General features: G+C 47.5%; 1 protein-coding gene across 7 annotated transcripts in view; it reads right to left on the bottom strand.

The window, feature by feature from the left end:
- The window catches only part of HNF1B (HNF1 homeobox B), a 61,378-nt gene extending 46,961 nt beyond the window's left edge, over positions 1–14,417 (bottom strand). For 3 of the 7 annotated variants that reach the window (XM_067538083.1, XM_067538085.1, XM_067538084.1), the window contains exons 1-3: positions 12,345–13,701; positions 11,393–11,989; positions 743–942 (exon numbers count right to left, since the gene is read on the bottom strand). In XM_067538083.1, coding sequence (XP_067394184.1) covers positions 743–942; positions 11,393–11,742 — 550 coding nt within the window. In that variant the 5' untranslated portion in view covers positions 11,743–11,989; positions 12,345–13,701. Of the gene's footprint in view, positions 1–742; positions 943–11,392; positions 11,990–12,344; positions 13,704–14,134 lie in introns of those variants that run through there. The other 4 variants (XM_067538081.1, XM_067538082.1, XM_067538086.1 and 1 more) reach the window with 4 other exon arrangements.
- Positions 14,418–18,354: the final 3,937 nt, after the last annotated feature.

Here is an 18,354-nt window from a genome sequence, read left to right as displayed (position 1 = left end):
TTTGAAGAAAATATTCCCCAGATAACTGTGAATAATGAATAAATTTGAGAAGCTGCAGAAAGCGAGGCAAAAGTCCTCTAAATCATGTGTTCATTATGAATTACTTGTCTAGTTTTAATTGTAATACATACATGGGGCAATTCAAAGTGATTTAATGAGGGCTCCATGGAAGTTGCACATTGCTGTTTAGTTGTATTTCCTATGGGCTTTTTTTTTTTTTTTTAATTTTACTTGTAAGCCTCTTTAAAAAAAATGTTATGCAGTAAACCTATAAACCAACCACCAAAAATGCAGTATCATCCTTTGAGCAATGGGACTGCCAAGGAGCTGTGGTGGTCCCATCGGATCACACGGCCAGCTAAATCAGGAAGCCATGGATGCTCAAGACATAAAATGTCTCCGTAAGAAAATAAACTATGATTTGAGAGTGGGGAAAAAAAAAGGAAAATTCATTTTCTTCCTGCTTCATTTTCTTGGTGGACAGAGAACACTTGATACAGAAAGAACGGAGAAACTCAAGCGAAGTGGTTAGCTTTAAGCGTGTAAATCCAGCGACACACTCGAGCACATGCTTACTTTAACCCTGTGCTCCTACTGAATCATGAGTTTAAAGCCGAGCGTGTGCTTGATTGAACTGAGGTATCAGATAGACACATGGTTACTTCTCAGAGCAGATCTGCCCATTTGTGAGCCGTTGCGAGAAGGCCTGAAGGAACAAATGTAGCTAGATCAAAGTACTTACGTCTGAGAATCTCCCTCTGCTTCCTGACGTACCACGTGTAGAGCGCTGCCCGCTTCTGCGTTTTCATGGGCGTCCCTTTGTTGAGGTGCTGGGAGAGGTGGGACTGATTCAGGCCCGTAACGTCCACCACCTCCCTCTGGGGGATGTTGTGCTGCTGCATGTAACCCTTGATCATCTTCGCAGCCCGCCAGGGGTCCTCACTACAGGAGGAAACAAACAGTTAATTGTGTCTGAGGGGAGGTGCCCAGGGTAAGCTTGTTCCAATGACAAGGCTGCAGGCTGAACGCTAAGAATAGATTACGGATAGCATGGCAGCATCAGGCTTTTGAGTGCAGGAGTGAATCCAGCATTCATTACAGATGGGCCCAAAAAACGCACACGGGGATTTCCTTGTACTGCCTAAGGTGGGCTATTTTACTGATAATGGGCCCACTGCCTTAAAAAAAAAATCACTCCATCCATGAAAGCAGCACAAAGACACAGATCCCACCCTGCTCCCCTGGAAGACAAGGACAAAAATTACCCTTCATTCCAAAGGGGGCAGGATCGGTCCTTTAATCTGAATCTGAGCCTCTGGTATTTGATCCACAAACTTACTCCTTCCTGTCACTCCTGCTTCCATCAGGAATAACCCCAACTGGGTGAAAAGTAAAGTTGGTAATGTTGTCCAGTGGTTAAAGCGAGGGCCTGGGAGTCAGGAGATCTAGGTTCCATACCCAGCTCCACCCCTGTGTAACCATGTAATCTCTGGCTCTGGCTCAGTTTACGCATCAGTAAAATAGAAATAATAAACCTTGCTTGCTTCACAGGGATGGTATGAAGCTTAATTAAGCCTTTTGAGATCCTTGGATTAAAACTCCAATAGAAACATTAAGTATTGCTATTAGCAGTAATAGTAATAATAATAGTCACTCCTCCTGATGATATGCATCGACAACTGAGAGTTACATGTGCATGGAATTCCATAATGGGAGTTACCTACATAAACACAGCAGATAGGAAAGACTTCTAATTTTGTGAAAATTGGACGTTTTTTCACGTTGCCTCGTCTCTATTCTATGCTTTTTCACCCTGCATTATCGGGAGTGACAGCCAGAAGAACTGAAGATCATCTGGAGTGTTACAGCAAAGAACGTTGCCTTTGTTGAGACCTAGACCGTAGCAGCTTGCAATTTGTCTACCACCTTGCAAGCACTCCAGGTGCTTTACAAATTACATCAACAACAGCTCACACGCATTTATAATAGGAAATATTCTAGCTCTCCGTTCATAGTGAAACTCACAACTTTCTCCCAAACCCTGCTTTAATTACACCCTCCTTTGAGCTCGCTGCCTTCTCCAAAACCTGAGTAAAGAGAGGCTCAGCAATTGGCCCAGATGCTTCACAACTCTGGGCTCTGGCACACCAAGACCAGGGCCCAAGCATAATTTTTTCAGGCCCAGTACAAACTTGTAACATGGGCCCCCTCCCACACACATACCCATGGGGGTTGCAGCCTGGGCCGGGACCCCCAGGGCCTCCAGGCCCCGGTAAAGTGTACCCTTTTCCCCCCTCCCTGCGAGGGCCCTGACCAAGACAGGGAAGAGTTTGTGAAAGTTTGCTGTGAGTCAGAGCAGACATTTGGACTTCAGTCTGACAAGCCCGATTCTGATCACCTTCACACCACGGCATGTTGCAAAGCTCACGTTTCCCTCCAGACTTTTAAAAGGAGGATGGAGAGAATTATAAGGCTGGATAATTGTGAGAGGGGAAAGGTGATTTGAGCTTCTGAGTTTTCTCCAGAGAAGGTTATACTGTAGTGCTGCACTTTAGTTATGTTTGGGTATTAAGACCCCAATCCTACAGTGATTTAGGCACATGCTTATCCTTATACACGCTCAGTAGTTCCTTTGGAGTCAACCGGGCAATGCACAGTGTGTAAAGCAGCGTTGCCGGCTGTTGTGGATTTTATTACAAGTCTTGTGATATTTGTTGTTGTTGTTTTTTCCCTTAAATTCTCAGCTCCTGGAGTAAGTGAATAGGTGAGAATCTCAGCTTTCATTTACAAAAAAGTTATTTTTCTAGCCCTCGTGGTAGCAGAGAAAAGCCCCAAAACGTGAACCAAACACAGCCCAAGGGTTCAGAAATCAGAAGACATGGCACAAGAACCCCACATTTATTATCTTTTTAAAATCTTACAATTTGAGACACACCTCCTGATTTTTAATGCTTGGGTTTTGCAACACTGTACATGTATCAATATTTGCAGGATCGGGGTCTGATTGTATTCTATTTTTAAATTATTTCCAGGGCACCTCCAGTGAATGGCAAGTCATCCTCTTTCGGGGTGCAAATAATTCAAAATAAATAATACATTTTATGGTAAATACTGTTAAATCTGTTAAGTGTAGCTAATGTAAAGGCAGGTTAATATGCAAACATATATTTCAATTATTTAAAATGACTGGATTTATTTTCATAGACATGGAGGCGGAATTAAAAGGAAGTACTGGAATGCTGAAAACTCATTTTAGAACATGAGCCTGGTTACAATTGTGTACTAAAACAATGAGATATTCTAATACTTTACTTGGAATAACCATCCAACTGCACTTTCAATTCATTTGTTATTTTGGATCCTTCAACTTGCAAAGGAAAAAAAACCCAGCAACACAGATATCTTATTTTTTGTCTTGAAAGCAGTTTGAAAACAAAACTACTGGTAACCAACATGAAAGTGGGTACAGAAAAATAATTTGTTATAATAGTGTTTTTTTCCCCCTTGTTTCCTTCTGAAAACAATTACTTTATTTAAAAATATGCTGTCATGCCCAATCCTGCTTTCTCCAAATATTGAAAGTTCCCACTGGTTGTTCATTGTTTGTACAGCACCTAGCACAATGGCGTCTTGGTCCATGACTGGGGATTCTAGATGTTATGGTAATAAAAATAATTAACAAAAACAGAAAAATAAAAATAGGAAGAATTTGGGGTGTATTGATTATGGAATGCAGGATCCAACTAAGTTTAGTAGACTCAAAATTTGAAACCTTATCCCTTAATTTTGCTACAGCCATTAATAAAGTCCCTCTAATTATTTTGGTGACTTTTTCAAAATGAGTACTTTTGTGACATTTTTCCTGCATGTTCATTCATTTATAGGACACCAGTCATCACTGCATGTATTATACTCACACATTTTTATTATTCTATTAGTGCGTAGGAACCCCAGTCATAGACCAGGACTACATTGTGCTAGGCCCTATACAAACAAACTTCGAGCATAAAAGGTTGACCCCATCCCCCAAAAGGTGAGATCAATGCCATAGGCTAGTACTTATGGACAGCCCTCCCCAATAACAAACACGTGCACATCTGATGGAGGAAAACATTTCTAGTAAAACAGATTTTGGTTTCTAAGGGTTTGTTATAAACAGCGTCAAATTAAATTATATGATTTTAAACGATGGTCAAAGTCCCTTTAAACAGAATTGGACTGAGACAATTCACACATCGGTGAAATATAGAAAGATCCATGTATAGAGAAATACAGAAAGACCCAGAACATACACCCGGTGGCATGAAAGTGGCATCTCATTGACAGGCAACAATTTGCTGTAATTAAATGATTTGTCAGAAAGTTCTGACTTTGCTCTATATATTTTCTACCATGTCCTGAAACCTGTAAAAACTTGAGCAAGGAAGCATAGTTCAGTGGAACTATTCCCATAAGTTGAGTTACTCATGTGCTTATGGGATCAATCCTGCAAACGCTTTATTGGAGCAAACATAATTACATCGGGGTTAATGTCAGAATTCCAGGTCCAGACTGTCTGGGGAAATCTTAATTCATGTTATTGAAAATTGAGCTGCCCCATTCCGCAACACAAAAATTGTAGAGTCAAATCTGATTTGTATGATCTGCAAGTGGAATCAATGAAATCAGTGGGACAATGCATATGAGAAAGTCTATCAGGAGTAGGACCACTGTCAGCACTTCTCCTGTCCCCCATCATTCTCCTATGTAGGTATTTGTACGAGGGTGAAAAGCACAGTACCTTGGGTGACATCCTCACATTCCTTATACCTCAACAATCCCTCCAAATATATTACAGGAATAGCCACTGGAATTCAAGATAACAATTAGCTTGCCCCAACTGCGTCTGCATCAGCTTCCGTTTCTAATTTAGCAAGTGAGTACACTGGCAGGAATATGAAAATTCATCCAAGCAGTGAGTTTTAAGCCAGTATTAGAGAGACTTTTTTTCCACCCCCCAGAAAGTGAGTTTGGAACCTCACCGCCACCAACAGGATTTGAAGGGTTACACTAATTCAGCCAGTGAACAGAAACAATGCTACATGACCTGCCCCCAGTCAACGCTAACCAACGGATCTCAAATGTTGGACACCCTAAATGAAATGCTTGCAAAACAAGTGAGCAAACAAAACAACAAAAGCCACTCTACAACCAAGGATCATTTGTGGAAAGTGATTCGTGAACAATTTGAACGGTAATACATCAGAAAAAAAAATCTCATGAAGAGAAAGAAATCTGTTCAGTCAGTTATTCCCGACAGATTATTGGGCAGTTCTGCCTGGCTCTGTGCTGTCACCACAACTGCCCCTAGCTACAGGAAGACTGAGGTTCTTATTATCAAATCTCAGACAGTGCTGGCTCTCAGATAGTGCCGGTCACTTTGCCATACCTCTCCCCATATGATCAAGGTGATTCAGCAGCAGTCTGGTTTGGTTGCAAATCCACATTAATCCAGCCAGGTCTTTCCCACTCTGCAAGGGGATTACATGTACGCAGAGATCCAGAAAACTGTTGTTAATTTCTTTGGCCACAGCCCCTATTCTTGAGCTGGCTGGTGGTTGCTGGAAATAGAATGTCTGACTTGCCCTCCTTTGCTTCTGTTTTCTTCTAGACGAATCATTTGATCTTTAAAAATTCTTAAAGACTTGGGCTCTGTTTACAAAAGACGAAGAGCATTCAAGATTATATAGAGAATTACTTATAAATCCCTGGCTACTGAAAGAAGCAAGAAAGCTTCTGAAGCTTCATTGCCTTCCTGTTACCTGGGAAGATGATGAAGAGAGCAGGAAGTGATAACAATATACACTCGTATATAGCACTTTTCATCAATAGATCTCAAACTGTTTTATGAAGGAAGGCAGTACCACTGTTCCCATTTTACAAAAGGGGAAACTGAGACACGGGGAGGGGAAGTGATTTGCCCATGGTCACACACGAGGCCAGAGCCAGGAATAAGAACCCAGATCTCCTGATTCCCAAGATCTATCCACTAGCCCACACTGCTTCCAATCCATATGCAGATTTTCTTCAGCTGTGATTGGTTTACCTCAGACCATTGCTTTTATAAATTGCTGGACAATCAAGTTACTAAAATAGAATTTCTCAGCATTTCTAAGAGAAACTGGTTAACTTAGTAGTTAAGATAGATTTTCACAGCCTGATCTTCAGCTGATGTGAATAGAACATTGCTTCATTGAACCCCCCCCCCCCTCCCCGACCCCCAAATCTGGACCTTAGCTCCCTGTGTGTGTGTGTAGCATTCCCTGGTTTTAACAAAGCAGATAATGGGCCTGATTCTGTGTTCCTTGTCCATCCCAACCCCTCCCATTGAAGTCAATGGAGGTTCATCCCTGAGTAAAGGTAACAATAATCTAGCTGTGAACGTATGCCCCAAAACAGGGCTTTTTAAAAACTATGCCTGATCTTCCCAGTGGAGGTTGTCTGTTTATAGCTAAGTTGTATCACTGATGTCACATGAAGCTTCTTTCCGAGGATTCCCTTGCTCTCTCGCCCCCGCCCCTCCAGCCTTGAAAACAGGTAAATAAAACTCAACAACATCCTCAGAGAAATATGCCAAGAATTTATACGCCTGGATTATAAACCAGGCTCTCTACATAGACCACCTATCTAATCTGTATCTCTCTGTACACATGCAAGGGCTTAAAAGCTTCTAGGTGTGCTGTGTTCACCGTCCACCCCTTACCCTTTTATTTTAAACAGACTCCTTTATGCTACATTGAAAGGTTGCGTCTACACCCACAGATATTCAGGCAGGCATTTCTCACATCACCTTCAACTTACAGGTGGATTTTTATGGCACCTCAGCATCAGAGTGCAGAGAGTGACTTCCTACTGTCTGCATGTAGCACGCACATGTCCCTTTCAGCAGGAGCCATTCAGAAGTCCTTATTATTTATTGAGGATGACTGTCTCAGCTCTCAAGGACAATCCCTGCCCCACAGAACTCACAGTCTAAGGCTGGACAAGTAGACAGAAGACAAGGGAAGTGAAGCAGCAAAAGGCACTTTATAGATAGGTAAACCAAAGTCACTGGAAACAGCATGGAAGAAGTGGGTCTTTAAGAGGATTTAAATTTGGACAAAGTAGGAGCCTTGCAGATGTGACTGTGCTAACCACAGGGGGCCACACAGAATACAGCACATTGGGGATTGTGTCAGAAATTATTATTCTGACTGGAGGTGACAGGGTGACTACGACTGCGCCTTTGGTGAAATCTCACTGAAGTCAATGGAGTCACAGCAGGCATGGACTTAGCTCAGACTAACTGAGATGGTCACTTATTCTTATAGCCCAGCTCCCTTTCCGAGTACATAAGAGCGGCCACACTGGGTCAGAACAATGGTCCATCTAGCCCAGGATCCTGTCTTTCAACAGTAGTTGGTACCAGACACTTCAGAGGGAATCAACAGAACAGGGCAATTATCGAATGATCCATCCTGTCATTCATTCCCAGCACCTGGCAGTCAAAGGCTGATGGACACCCAGAGCATGGGGTTGCGTCCCTGACCATCTTGACTAATAGCCACTGATGGACCTAGCCTCCCTGAACTCAGCTAATTCAGTTTTGAACCAAATTATACTTTTGGCCTTCACAATATCCCCTGGGAATGAGTTTCACACATTGACTGTGCGTTGTGTGAAGAAGTACTTCCTTCTGTTTGTTTTAAACCTGCTGCCTATTAATTTCATTGGGTGGCCCCTAGTTCTTGTGTGATGTGAAGGGGTGAACACATCCTTATTCACTTTCTCCACACCACTCATGATTTTATAGATCTCTATCCCGTCTCCCCCCTTAATTGTCTCTTTTCCAAGCTGAACATCCAGTATTGGCAGACCCTGCTAGTTACCTCTCTCCACTGTGAAAATGGGCCATTTATTCCTATCCTTTGTTTCCTGTCTTTTAACCAGTTACTTATCCACGAGAGGACCTTCCCTCTTATCCTACAACTGCCTACTGAGCTTAAGAGCCTTTGGTAAGGGACTTTGTCCAAGGCTTTCTGGAAGTCCAAGTACACTGTATCCAATTGATTGTCCTTGTCCACATATCTGTTGACACCCTCAAAGAATTCTAATAGATCGGTGAGGCATGATTTCCCTTTACAAAAGCCATGCTGACTCTTCCGTAACATACCGTGTTCATCTAAATGTCTGATAATTCTGTTCTTTACTATGATTTGAACCAGTTTGCCTGGTACTGAAGTTAGGCCTGCTGGGATTGCTTTTCTTCAAAATAGGCATTACGTTAGCTATCCACCAGCCATCCGGTACAGAGGCTGATGTAAGTGATAGGTTACATACCACTGTTAGTAGGTTTGCAATTTCATATCAGAGTTCCTTCCCAACTCTTGGGTGAATACCACCTGGTCCCAGTGACTTGTTACTATTTAATTGATCAATTTCTTCCAAAATCTCCTCTGACACCTCAAATCCAGGCGAGTTCCTCATATTGGTCACCAAAAAGAATGGCTCAGGTGCGGGAATCTCCTTCACATCCTCTGCAGTGAAAACCAAAGCAAAGAATTCACTGAACTTCTCTGCAACGGCCCTGTCTTCCTTGCGGGCTCCTTTAGCACCTCGATCGTCCAGTGGCCCCACTGATTGTTTGGCAAACTTCCTTCTTCTGAGCGGCTTAATTTTTTTCCTGTTCGTTTTTATGTCTTTTGCTAACTGCTCTTCAAAAATCTTTTTGGCCTGCCTAATTACATGTTTACACGTGACTCACTAGAGTTTATGCTCCTTTCTATTTTCCTCAGTAGGATTTGACTTCCAATTTTTAAAAGGTTTTTTTGGGGGGGTCTCTAACCACCTCTTACTCTGGTTATCTATGTGGGCATTTTTTTTTGGCATCTTACTGTTTTTTTTAATTAATTATGATTACTGAGTATACATATAGTTTGAGCCTCCATAATGGCAATTTTTAAACGTTTCCCTGCTTGCAGGCATTTCACTCTTGTGTTCCATTTAACTAGCCTCCTCATTTTGGTGTAGTTCCTCTTCTTGAAGTAAATGCCATTGGGATGGATTTCTTTGAATTGAATATCCTTGGGGGGGGGGGGGGGGAAGGGGGACCAATTACATTATGGTTACTGTTTACAGAGTGGTTCAGCTATATTAACCTCTTGGACCAGCTCCTATGCACCACTTAGGACTAAATCCAGAACTGCCTCTCTTCTTGTGCATTCCAGGTCCAGCTGCTCCAAGTGTCTAGAAACTTGAACTCTGCCTCCCACCCTGAGGTGACATGATCCTAATCAATAAGGGGAACTCCTCTATTAATATTGGGGGGGGGGGTTGTAGCCTCTCTAATCTCCCTGAGCATTTCACACTCAGGGTCACCATGCGGGTGGGTAGTGCACTCAGACTGCACACTTGGAAGCACTCGTACTGCTTTCCTCCCCGTATCCAAGCAGGGCATTTCTAGCCAGACAGATTCCGGGGCCCTGGTGGAGCCATTTGAAGATCTGTTCTGTGTTTCACTCCAGACTTTCTTTCCCTTCCAGCGCCACTCCCACAGCCGGGCGACCTGCTGGGGTCACGCCTGTGTGTTTTGCACCAGGGGCAGGCTCGGCGGGATGGAATCGGAGGGCCCGCGGGTTTCTCCGCCCCGTTTTGGGTCCCAGCCTAGACGAGCCCCAGAACTCCAGCCGGCTTCTCCCCAACCCACCCGGGCTGGGAGTGAAATATCCCCCGCCGGGGGGAGGTTCCCCCGGGAACCCCCTTGCCCGTGGCCTGGAGGGGGCCGCCGCCCCATGGTCAGAGCAGCGCCACCCGGTCCCCACCTGTGCGCCCCGCCAGCCCGGGGGATGCCCCGCTTCTGTCTGTGCATTTAGGAGAATGCACCAAAAACCAAACCAAACACAACCGGCGCCCGGGGTTTTCCTGGCCCCCCCGGGCTGGTTCACAGCCGCTCCGCCAAGAACCCGCCTCCCCATTCCGCCTAATCGCAGCCCGGCGTGTATCTTTCGGTTGATGATTTATAGGAATAAATTAATAACCGCCCCGGCTCCACGTGCTGCCCGGGGGTGGCCGGGCTGCACCGCCCCGGAGAAGGTGTCCCCGGCCCGGCTGCTCCCGGGGGGCCCGGGGCAGAGCTCCCCCGCCGGCCGGCCGGGAGACCCAGGCACCCGGGGGCGGGGAGCGATAAAGGCGGGCCGCCTTCTGGGCCTGTCCCAAAGCCGGTTAAAACCACCTTGGCCCGGGCCGGCGCTCGGCGGGTCACGCAGCTCCCCGTGTCCACACTCGGCCGCATTTCCGACGCTTAAACCCCAAAAGACAACCCAGCCCCCGGCCCACAACCCGCAGCTTCCCTCAGCCCGCAAATCGGAGTGAAAACCGGAGTCAAAGGCATCACTGGCCTGAAACCTGCGGCTCGGGGCTTCGCGGCTCCGGGGGCAGCCCCCGGCTGGGTGAACGCGGGCGGGCTCGGCGCGGTGCATGGTTTGCTAAAGGAAAAGGAACCAGGGACTCGGTGGGTGATCAGTGACTCCTGGGTCTGGAGAAGGGAGCCCGGGGGGGGTGTCAGCGTTTGCAGGCAGGGATCGGCTCCCCCGGGGAAAAGGGACCCGAAGGTTGGGGAAGGGGAAAGAGCCAAGAGCTTTCTTCCTTGTTAGACACAGTCCCGGGCCCGCTCCGGAGTGAACGGATCCGCTCCGGATTAAAAGTTCCCTTTTCTTTGTAAGTTACTGGTCAGTTACCTGCGGCCCGGGCACCCGCCTACCGCCTGGCTGGGGCGGCTCGGCTCGGCTGCTCTCCGACAGACGCAGGAGCGGCCGGCGGGTGGGTTGCGTGTGTGTGTGTGTGTGTGTGTGTGTTGGTTTTAAACACAACAAAGCCCCCACACAACTTTCTCAATTCTCCTCTTCTTGCTTCGCAAGGGCAGAGGCCCAGACTGCAGCTCCGGGCAAGTGCAGGTGGGAGGAACAGCGCGTGAATAGAGAGCGAGCGCGCGTGTCTGTCTGTCTATGTGTATGTGTCTGTCTGTCTGTCTGTGGTTCACCTATCGGGACGCGGCTCTCTGGGCCCGGCCCCGGGGCACAGCCAGGCCCGGAGCTGTGCCGGGGGAAAGGAACGGGACCCGGGCGCTCTTTGGTCCCGCGCTTGGCTGCGGCCGGGATCGACTCCCCGCTCCCCGGCTTGCTGGGGGGGATGTTTTTTTGGGGGGTGACCTGGGTTTAAACAGCCCCGCATGGGGAGGGGGGGAAGCAAACGCCAGGGGACCGCGATGCACATTTCGCCCCACGCGGGAAGGTGAGCGCGGGCCGCGCCCTCCATCCCACCTGGGCTGCAGGGATGGGGGGAGAAGGGGGCGCCCCCCGCCCCGAGCCCCCCTCACCTGATCATCCGGTCCACCTCGGCCCGCTGCTCCACCGCCTCCTCCGTGTTGAGCGCCTGCAGCTCGCGGAGGATCTGCGGGGTGTCGAAGTCGTCCCCGTCCTCCGAGCCCTCGTCCCCGGACAGCTTGCCTTTGCCGTGCCCGTTGGTCAGGGTGTGGAAGACGGGCTTGCTCTCCGCCTCCGCCCCCGCCCCGCCGCCCGGGGACAGCGGCAGGTTCTCCAGCTTCACCCCGAAGCTGGTGCTGGGCACCATGTCCTCCAGGGCCCGGATCAGCGCCTCCTTGGTGAGCCCGGAGCTGAGCAGGGCGTTGAGAAGTTCCTGCTGCAGAGAGCTGAGCTTGGACACCATTTTACCCGCAGGGGAGAGAGAGAGGAGGGGAGGGGGGCAGGGGTGGGGTGGGGGGGGGGAAGGGAAGGTAGGTCAAAGCCAAAGCACCCCCAAAAGTCTTGGATTGCCCCCCGTGAAGCCCAGGCACCTGCTTCTCCTCCGGGGCCTGGCGAGTCTCCTCCGAGAGGGCTCGGCGGACCTTTACCGTGCCATGATCTCCTCCATTAGGCAATATAAGATATGCAAATCAGGGGGAAGGGAGTCATTCCTGCAGGATGCAAATGAAAAGGGGGGGGTGGGTAAAGGGTTTGGGGGGGGGGGAGAGAGAAGAGGAGCAGCTGCTGCTGCTCTGGGCCCGGGTTTGGCCGAGTTCATTGTGTTTATACGGGCGGCCGAAACCTTTTTATTGGTTCGGTTTTTATCAGCCAAACTTTAGCTGAACTTTGGACTTGTCGGGCGAGGAGGCTGCCCCCAGTGCGGCGGCTCCGGCTTCTCCTGCAGCGCCGGGGCTCGGAGGCCAGGCCGAGGAACTAGGTAAATTCAAGCAAAAAAAAAAACAACAACCCCGAACGAAAGCCGTTTCAAAGCAGACCAAAGCCTAGTCTGGCCCCTGAGATATTTACCTGCCCCGGGAAAGGCGAGGCGGGGCGGTGGAAACCCAGAGGAAAGGGAGTCTGCGAAATGCACCGAGTTAAACTCGAAGGGGATCGCATTCGGCTGTTCGTTTTCCTGGATATTTTCAGGTGGATCCGGTGTACACGAGGGAGGGCCGGCGGGGAGCCATGAACAGAAATAACAGCCCAGCGTTTGCATTCAAAGGGGAAGAAAAGCAGCCCACACGAAATGTCAGGACTGTGCCTGCTTTAACGCGGGAGTGGAAGAGACTCAAACGTCGCGGCTAGAACCAGGCATTTTACAAACCGGAGCAAGGGGGGAAAAACCCGAGGGGACGCGTTTATAGGACTGCACGGGACCTTCACACCTGCGGCTGTTAGCCTCTTGCACGATTCTTCCTGAGCCGGGAGGACTCGAGTCTGACCCCAGGGCAGCTGGTTACCGCTCCGGTGTTCGGTGCAAAGCGTGTGTCCCTAAAACCAGAGAAATCGGTTTGGAAAAAGTCGCATTTGCTAGAATATTTGGGGAGTTTTCCTGGGTGGTTTTGCAGCTGCAAAAGCATGGGCTGGTTTGAAAGAGGGAAAAGATATTTCAAAAGCAGGGTTGGCCGTATACAAATGAAACAATGGACGCAAACTTGTGTTTAAGGAGGTGTTTTTCAAATAAAATAATAATAATTAAATCCGCTTCCTTTCATTAGATTTTTTTTTAACCATGTATTTATTTTAATCCGGATTTTCTTGCATTTCAACGCAGGGAATATTTTAACCCAGAAAAACTGGTAAAGAAAATGCTTTTTGTCGGCTTTAAGCCAATGCTATTTTGAAAACAACCCTCTGCTTTTAGCTCTCGTTTTAAAACGGATTGAGCTGAAAACGATTTCGGTTTGCTCCTTGCACGGATTCGCGGGGTGGAGTGAGCAAAATCCAGTTTATTTTCGGCCCCCGTCCACGGGAAAGAGATTTTTTCGTTTGCCTTTTTTTACCCTCGCTCTCTCGGGGATTTGTAAAAATGTCCCGGGGCTGGGTTTGGTTAAAGTCGATCCCGTGGAAGGGTTCAAGAAAAGAATCATCATAATTCTTGGCACAGTAACTCGGCGGGGAAATGAGTCCGGACTCGCAGCGCTTTTCCAACCCGCTTTTGGAGCGGGGCGGCGGAAGAGAAGTGGGGCAAGTTTTAAACCCACAAACTACACTTCGGTTTGCGTTGCGTGCGCTCCCGTGTCCCTGGCCTCATCCGACACCAATGCAACTGAACGGGGCGCAGCTAACCGAGTCCGGCTGAGCAGGGAACAAGCCGGGGGGGGCTCGTTAAACCTTCTCTTTGCAAGGGCAGGGCAGTTTTGGAGCCCCCGCGCTCCAGGGACTGAGAGAGGAGCCCACCGGCCCAGCCGTGCTCACACAGGCACCAGCGCCCTGAAACAGCCCATGTCTCCTGCGGCGGGGAGGGGAGCATTTAGTGGTTAGCCCCGCTGCAGGCCGGTTCAAAAGGGGGGTTCAAACACCCTCCCTCCCGGAGCTCTAGTCCCCCTCCAGCAGGTCCTGGCCCCAGGGTCACGTTCCCTGGATTTCCTCTGCAGCGCACAGGTCTGAAACAGCCCGCCGGGCAGAGGCGATCCTGGCGACATTTCACGCACAAACCGGAGCAAAAGACGCCTGCCCGTCTGCCACCCGGTCGAGCCCCGTCTATACCGACGGGGGCACGTTCCTGCGCCCGCCCCACAGATCTGCGGTCACCCTCTGCCTGCCCGGCTCGCTGCGGAATTCAAAGGCTGCCTGGTTTTACGCCGCGTACTTACCCCCCGCTTGTTTGCCCGGAACTATGGAGTAACCTCGCCGCTCTCTTTAAAATGGTTGGTTGTCCTGCAGCATTTTAATGTCTGTGGCATGATCTGCGTGTGCAATAACCCGAGCGAGCCAGTGGGCCACACGCCTTCTAGCTGACACCGAAAGGGGCTCCACATAATAAACAACCCCCCCCCGTTATTTGCTCTGAAGAACTTAGATCTCAAGAAACAAGTTTTAAACCTGATCGCCAGTTGTTTGACTCCTTGTTCTGCAGTGGGTAGCTACTGGAAAACAGGAAGCAGGAGGGCATGCCTTGGACTCTCGGATCCCATCACTGCATGATCAAATCACTTCACTTAAAAAAACCCCGAAACCATGGGCTTCAAAACCACAGGCCCTTAACTCAGTGGCTGCAGCACCTCGGAATTATCTGAGCCTCTGCCCCCAATTCAACCAATTTCTGCTGCAAGAGGGGACTCTGTGCTTACAATTCCTTTTGGCCTGGCGTTGCCAGTGCTTTTTCCACGGGGAGATTGGTTTGATTTCCCTGGCAATCCCTCCCCTCATTTCTTAATGCTAAAGTTCTAAACTCTGACTCTTCCAGCTGCCCCAGAGACAGAGAAGTCAGAGGCTAAGATAATCACAACCCCTCCCTGGGTTTTTAATTACACTGTAAAAGATCCATCCAGAATTCCATCCCTCCTTTCTCCTGGGTTGGTGACCTGGTATTTGGTGGTCAGAAATTTCCACACCAAAAACTATCCTAACCCTGCGATCCAGTTATGGAAGTGTTTGGGGACGGGAGTGGAGAGATTTCGGTTTCAAATGAAAAATCATCTCTGTCCACTTGCAGGTGGCAGCATCTGTTTTCCTCTCCTCACAGAAACCAGAAGTCGTGTTAGAAAAGACAAAATCCAGGCTATTCCCTAACCCAGTGGTGCTAGAACGCTGGGGTTTTACAAGACAAATCTCAGAGCCTGCTCCAGTGTCAGATTTTACGCTTTAAAAACCTGGCTTAGAGGGCAGAAAGTGGATCTAGATACCAAGTGCCAGCCCAACACAAAGACCTTGTTTATCTATGGAGATGGCAGCAATTCCTATAACTACAGAATACTCTAAACCCAACTAAAGCACTGGCCCTTAAGGTCAGAATTTTCAGAAGGGTCCAGCAATCACAACTGGGCCCAGATTTTCTTAAGAATTCAGCTCCTGTTTAGATACCAGAATAAGGAAGCAGTTTTCCTGTAGTGCTTAGCCTAGTGGGCACCCTTGGTGAGCTCTTTGATAACCGGGCTGTTGTTAAATGTCACAATGGGAACAGCTAGGGGCTTAGCACTTTGGAAAATCTGGCCCCAGATGTGAGTATTAAGCCCTGCTGAAAATTCTGGCCCTAAATAACTTGCATGAGGGGAACACGTCAGCTTTGGTAACAGAGAGAAGTTACTCAGGAGAGGCTCCAGTTCTATGTACCTGCACACTCTTTTTTACCCAATAAATAACTCAAGGAGCTAAAAAACCCAAATAAACAAAAAAGCCCTAAAAACCGCCACAAAAAAAAAACAACAAAACCACACAAGGTCATTTTAAATCAAGACAAAAATAACTAGAGGGATGCACACACCCCGATCAGACTGAAGAGAGGACATGGCCTGCAGCAAGGCAGGGCAAATGTTACCGGATAGAGCTCTGACCAAGACTTTCAATCATAACATAAAAAGATTTGTAGGTTTCTCAATTATGTTCCCCCCCACCCCCACCAACCGGCCCTACTTGAGACACCTTAAAAGAGGCCTGATTTTCAGAAGGGTGGGGTTCAGAACTCTCAATAAACACAAGACTGGAGGTCAGATTTTTAAAGGTATTTAGGTGGCTAAAGATTCAGATAGGAACTTCATGGAGATTTTCAAGAGCAGTTAGATTCCTACTTGACTTGTCCAACCAACTTGGTTTTTTTTTGTTTTAAATTAGAGTAGTTTGGTTGATAAAGGTAGTAGTGAGGATGTAACTCAGAGACTTCTGTATGGTATTTTACTTAGTACCACACCATGTTCGGATTAAAAAACCAGAACGATACACAAATCAACATGGCACCTATTAAATTAATTAAAAACTGGTTTGCTGATGGGTCCCAAAATGTAACTGTAAATAGGGAATCACTGACCGTGTGTGTTTTCTGCAGAGTCCAGTTAGGACTGGTTCTTGCTCTGTACTGTTTAACGTTTTTATCAATGACCTGGAAGAAAACAAAACGTCATTAGTGATAAAGTTTGCAGATGACACAAAGGGGAGTAGCACATAATGAAGAGGCCTTGTCACTGACACAGACCAAGCTGGATCATTTGGTAAGCTGGACGCAAGCAAACAAACAATCTACATTTTAATATGGCTAGCTGTAAAAATCACACATCTAGGAACAAAGAGCGTAGCCCACACTTATAGGATGGGGAACTCTATCCTGGGAGCCGTTAACTCTAAAAGATCTGGGGGTCATGGTGGATAATCAGCTGAAAATGAGCTCCCATTGCAAAAATGTGGCTTTATAATCGATTCATCTATTATTTAACTAAAATTACTTTAGAAATTGATTTATTTAATTTGTGTGTGTAGACCAACCCGTATGCTCATGAGAATAGGGCTGCAGGGTCATGCTGTACACACAGAAATGGACTTCAGAATTGAAAGGACCAAGTAACTTTACATTTACTTTCTGTGGGTCCAGTCTCTATAGAGGTCACTCCCTTCATTATGAATTTGACAGACCTGCTCATAAACATTTCACTTGTAAACCCCCGCTGCTCTTTGCGGGCAAAGAGGCCAAGAGAGGAGTGGGAGAGAATCAAGGGACTTAATGTGTATTAATAGAAAAGTTCATGATCATTAGAGTGTCAGAGGACAGTGCATTGTCTGACGAGGATCTGACTGCTGTGCTGTGTGTAATGAAAGGCTACTATGTACAATTTTACATGTGGAAAAAGTGATACAAGTATTTAAAATAAAAACAACCCCCCCCCCCCTCAATTATCTTAGGCCTGCACCAAGAGGGGCATCTCTTTGAAGCCAGAAGAAGAGGCAACATGAATATGTCAAACCCTCATGAAGAGAGAATTTCATTGATGGGGAGGGTTGCATTCAATTGTTCCTCTCATTTGTGCAGAACAGAAATAGCACCAGCCACACTGCAGCATACACCACTTGCTGTGGCTATCGAATGCTCCACTGTGGCTGTTAAATGGGCACATAAAGGCAGTTAAATTAGATCTGGGTAAATGCAAAAATATTTCTCACTGATATTCAGCTGAACCTTTGAGAGAATGTGCTTTGGCCACATTCACGTTCATTTCCCATGAACATTACTAGCACAAACTCTGAAAGCAGCTTTTTAGATCCCGTGCACAGCCACCTGCAGAAGTAATCAAGTGGATCAGAGATCCGCAGCGAAGCTGCAAGAGGACAATTTTGTCCTTTAGATTTTAATCATCATTATTTATATTGCAGCCCCCTCAAGGGCCAAAGCCCCATTGTACAGCACCTTGCACTGACATGTCCTTCCCCCGAAACACTTGCCATCTAAATAAATGTTCATTTTATTGCAGTGAGAAAGTGTAGAAAGGTTTTCATGCCCCAGAGCACGTTGATGATGGCACGTCAAGTACTGAGCTGTTCTTTAGAGTGGCCTGAGCTGTAGCTGTGCTGGTACATCCCCCGTCATACACATGAACTTTAGAGAGGCACGTGTTTTATAACATGCAAAAGATGCACCCCTCAGATGCTTGCAAACTGGAGGATGTCTCTTAGAATTTGCTCATCGCTCCGGGAGATGCTTCATTTATACTCATGACTCTTTTAGGTTAAGTGCAGTGGCAGCATCAAGCATGTCCATTTGCCACAAGACAGCCCAGAATTATTAACTTTTCAGCAACTGAGCCACAGCTTTGACTACTAGGCGGCCACAATCATCCCACTGCCAGGCTGGAAGTATCAGAGCATTCCTAGCACTCAGACACAGAGCAGGCAAGAGGGTAGGTAGTATGGGTGAGCCTCCAGATTATAGAAAGGAGGACTCAGGACACCCAATGGGCTGGAGGAGTTAAAATTAAAATGAGGACACACAAGGGCAGATCACAGCCTCTGTGCAAAGCCAGCTAGTGCAGGGGACAGCACAGGACCCCCTCTTCGGGGCAACGGGTGGAGCCTCAGCCCAGCCAGACCTATGCACCTCGGGCTGTAGCAG

Source organism: Emydura macquarii, unplaced genomic scaffold, assembly GCF_026122565.2.
Source record: "Emydura macquarii macquarii isolate MOO-44397 ecotype Brisbane River unplaced genomic scaffold, CSIRO-AGI_Emac_v2 contig_450, whole genome shotgun sequence".
NCBI classification, from domain to species: Eukaryota; Metazoa; Chordata; order Testudines; family Chelidae; genus Emydura; species Emydura macquarii.
This window is presented reverse-complemented; position numbering and strand designations above follow the sequence as displayed.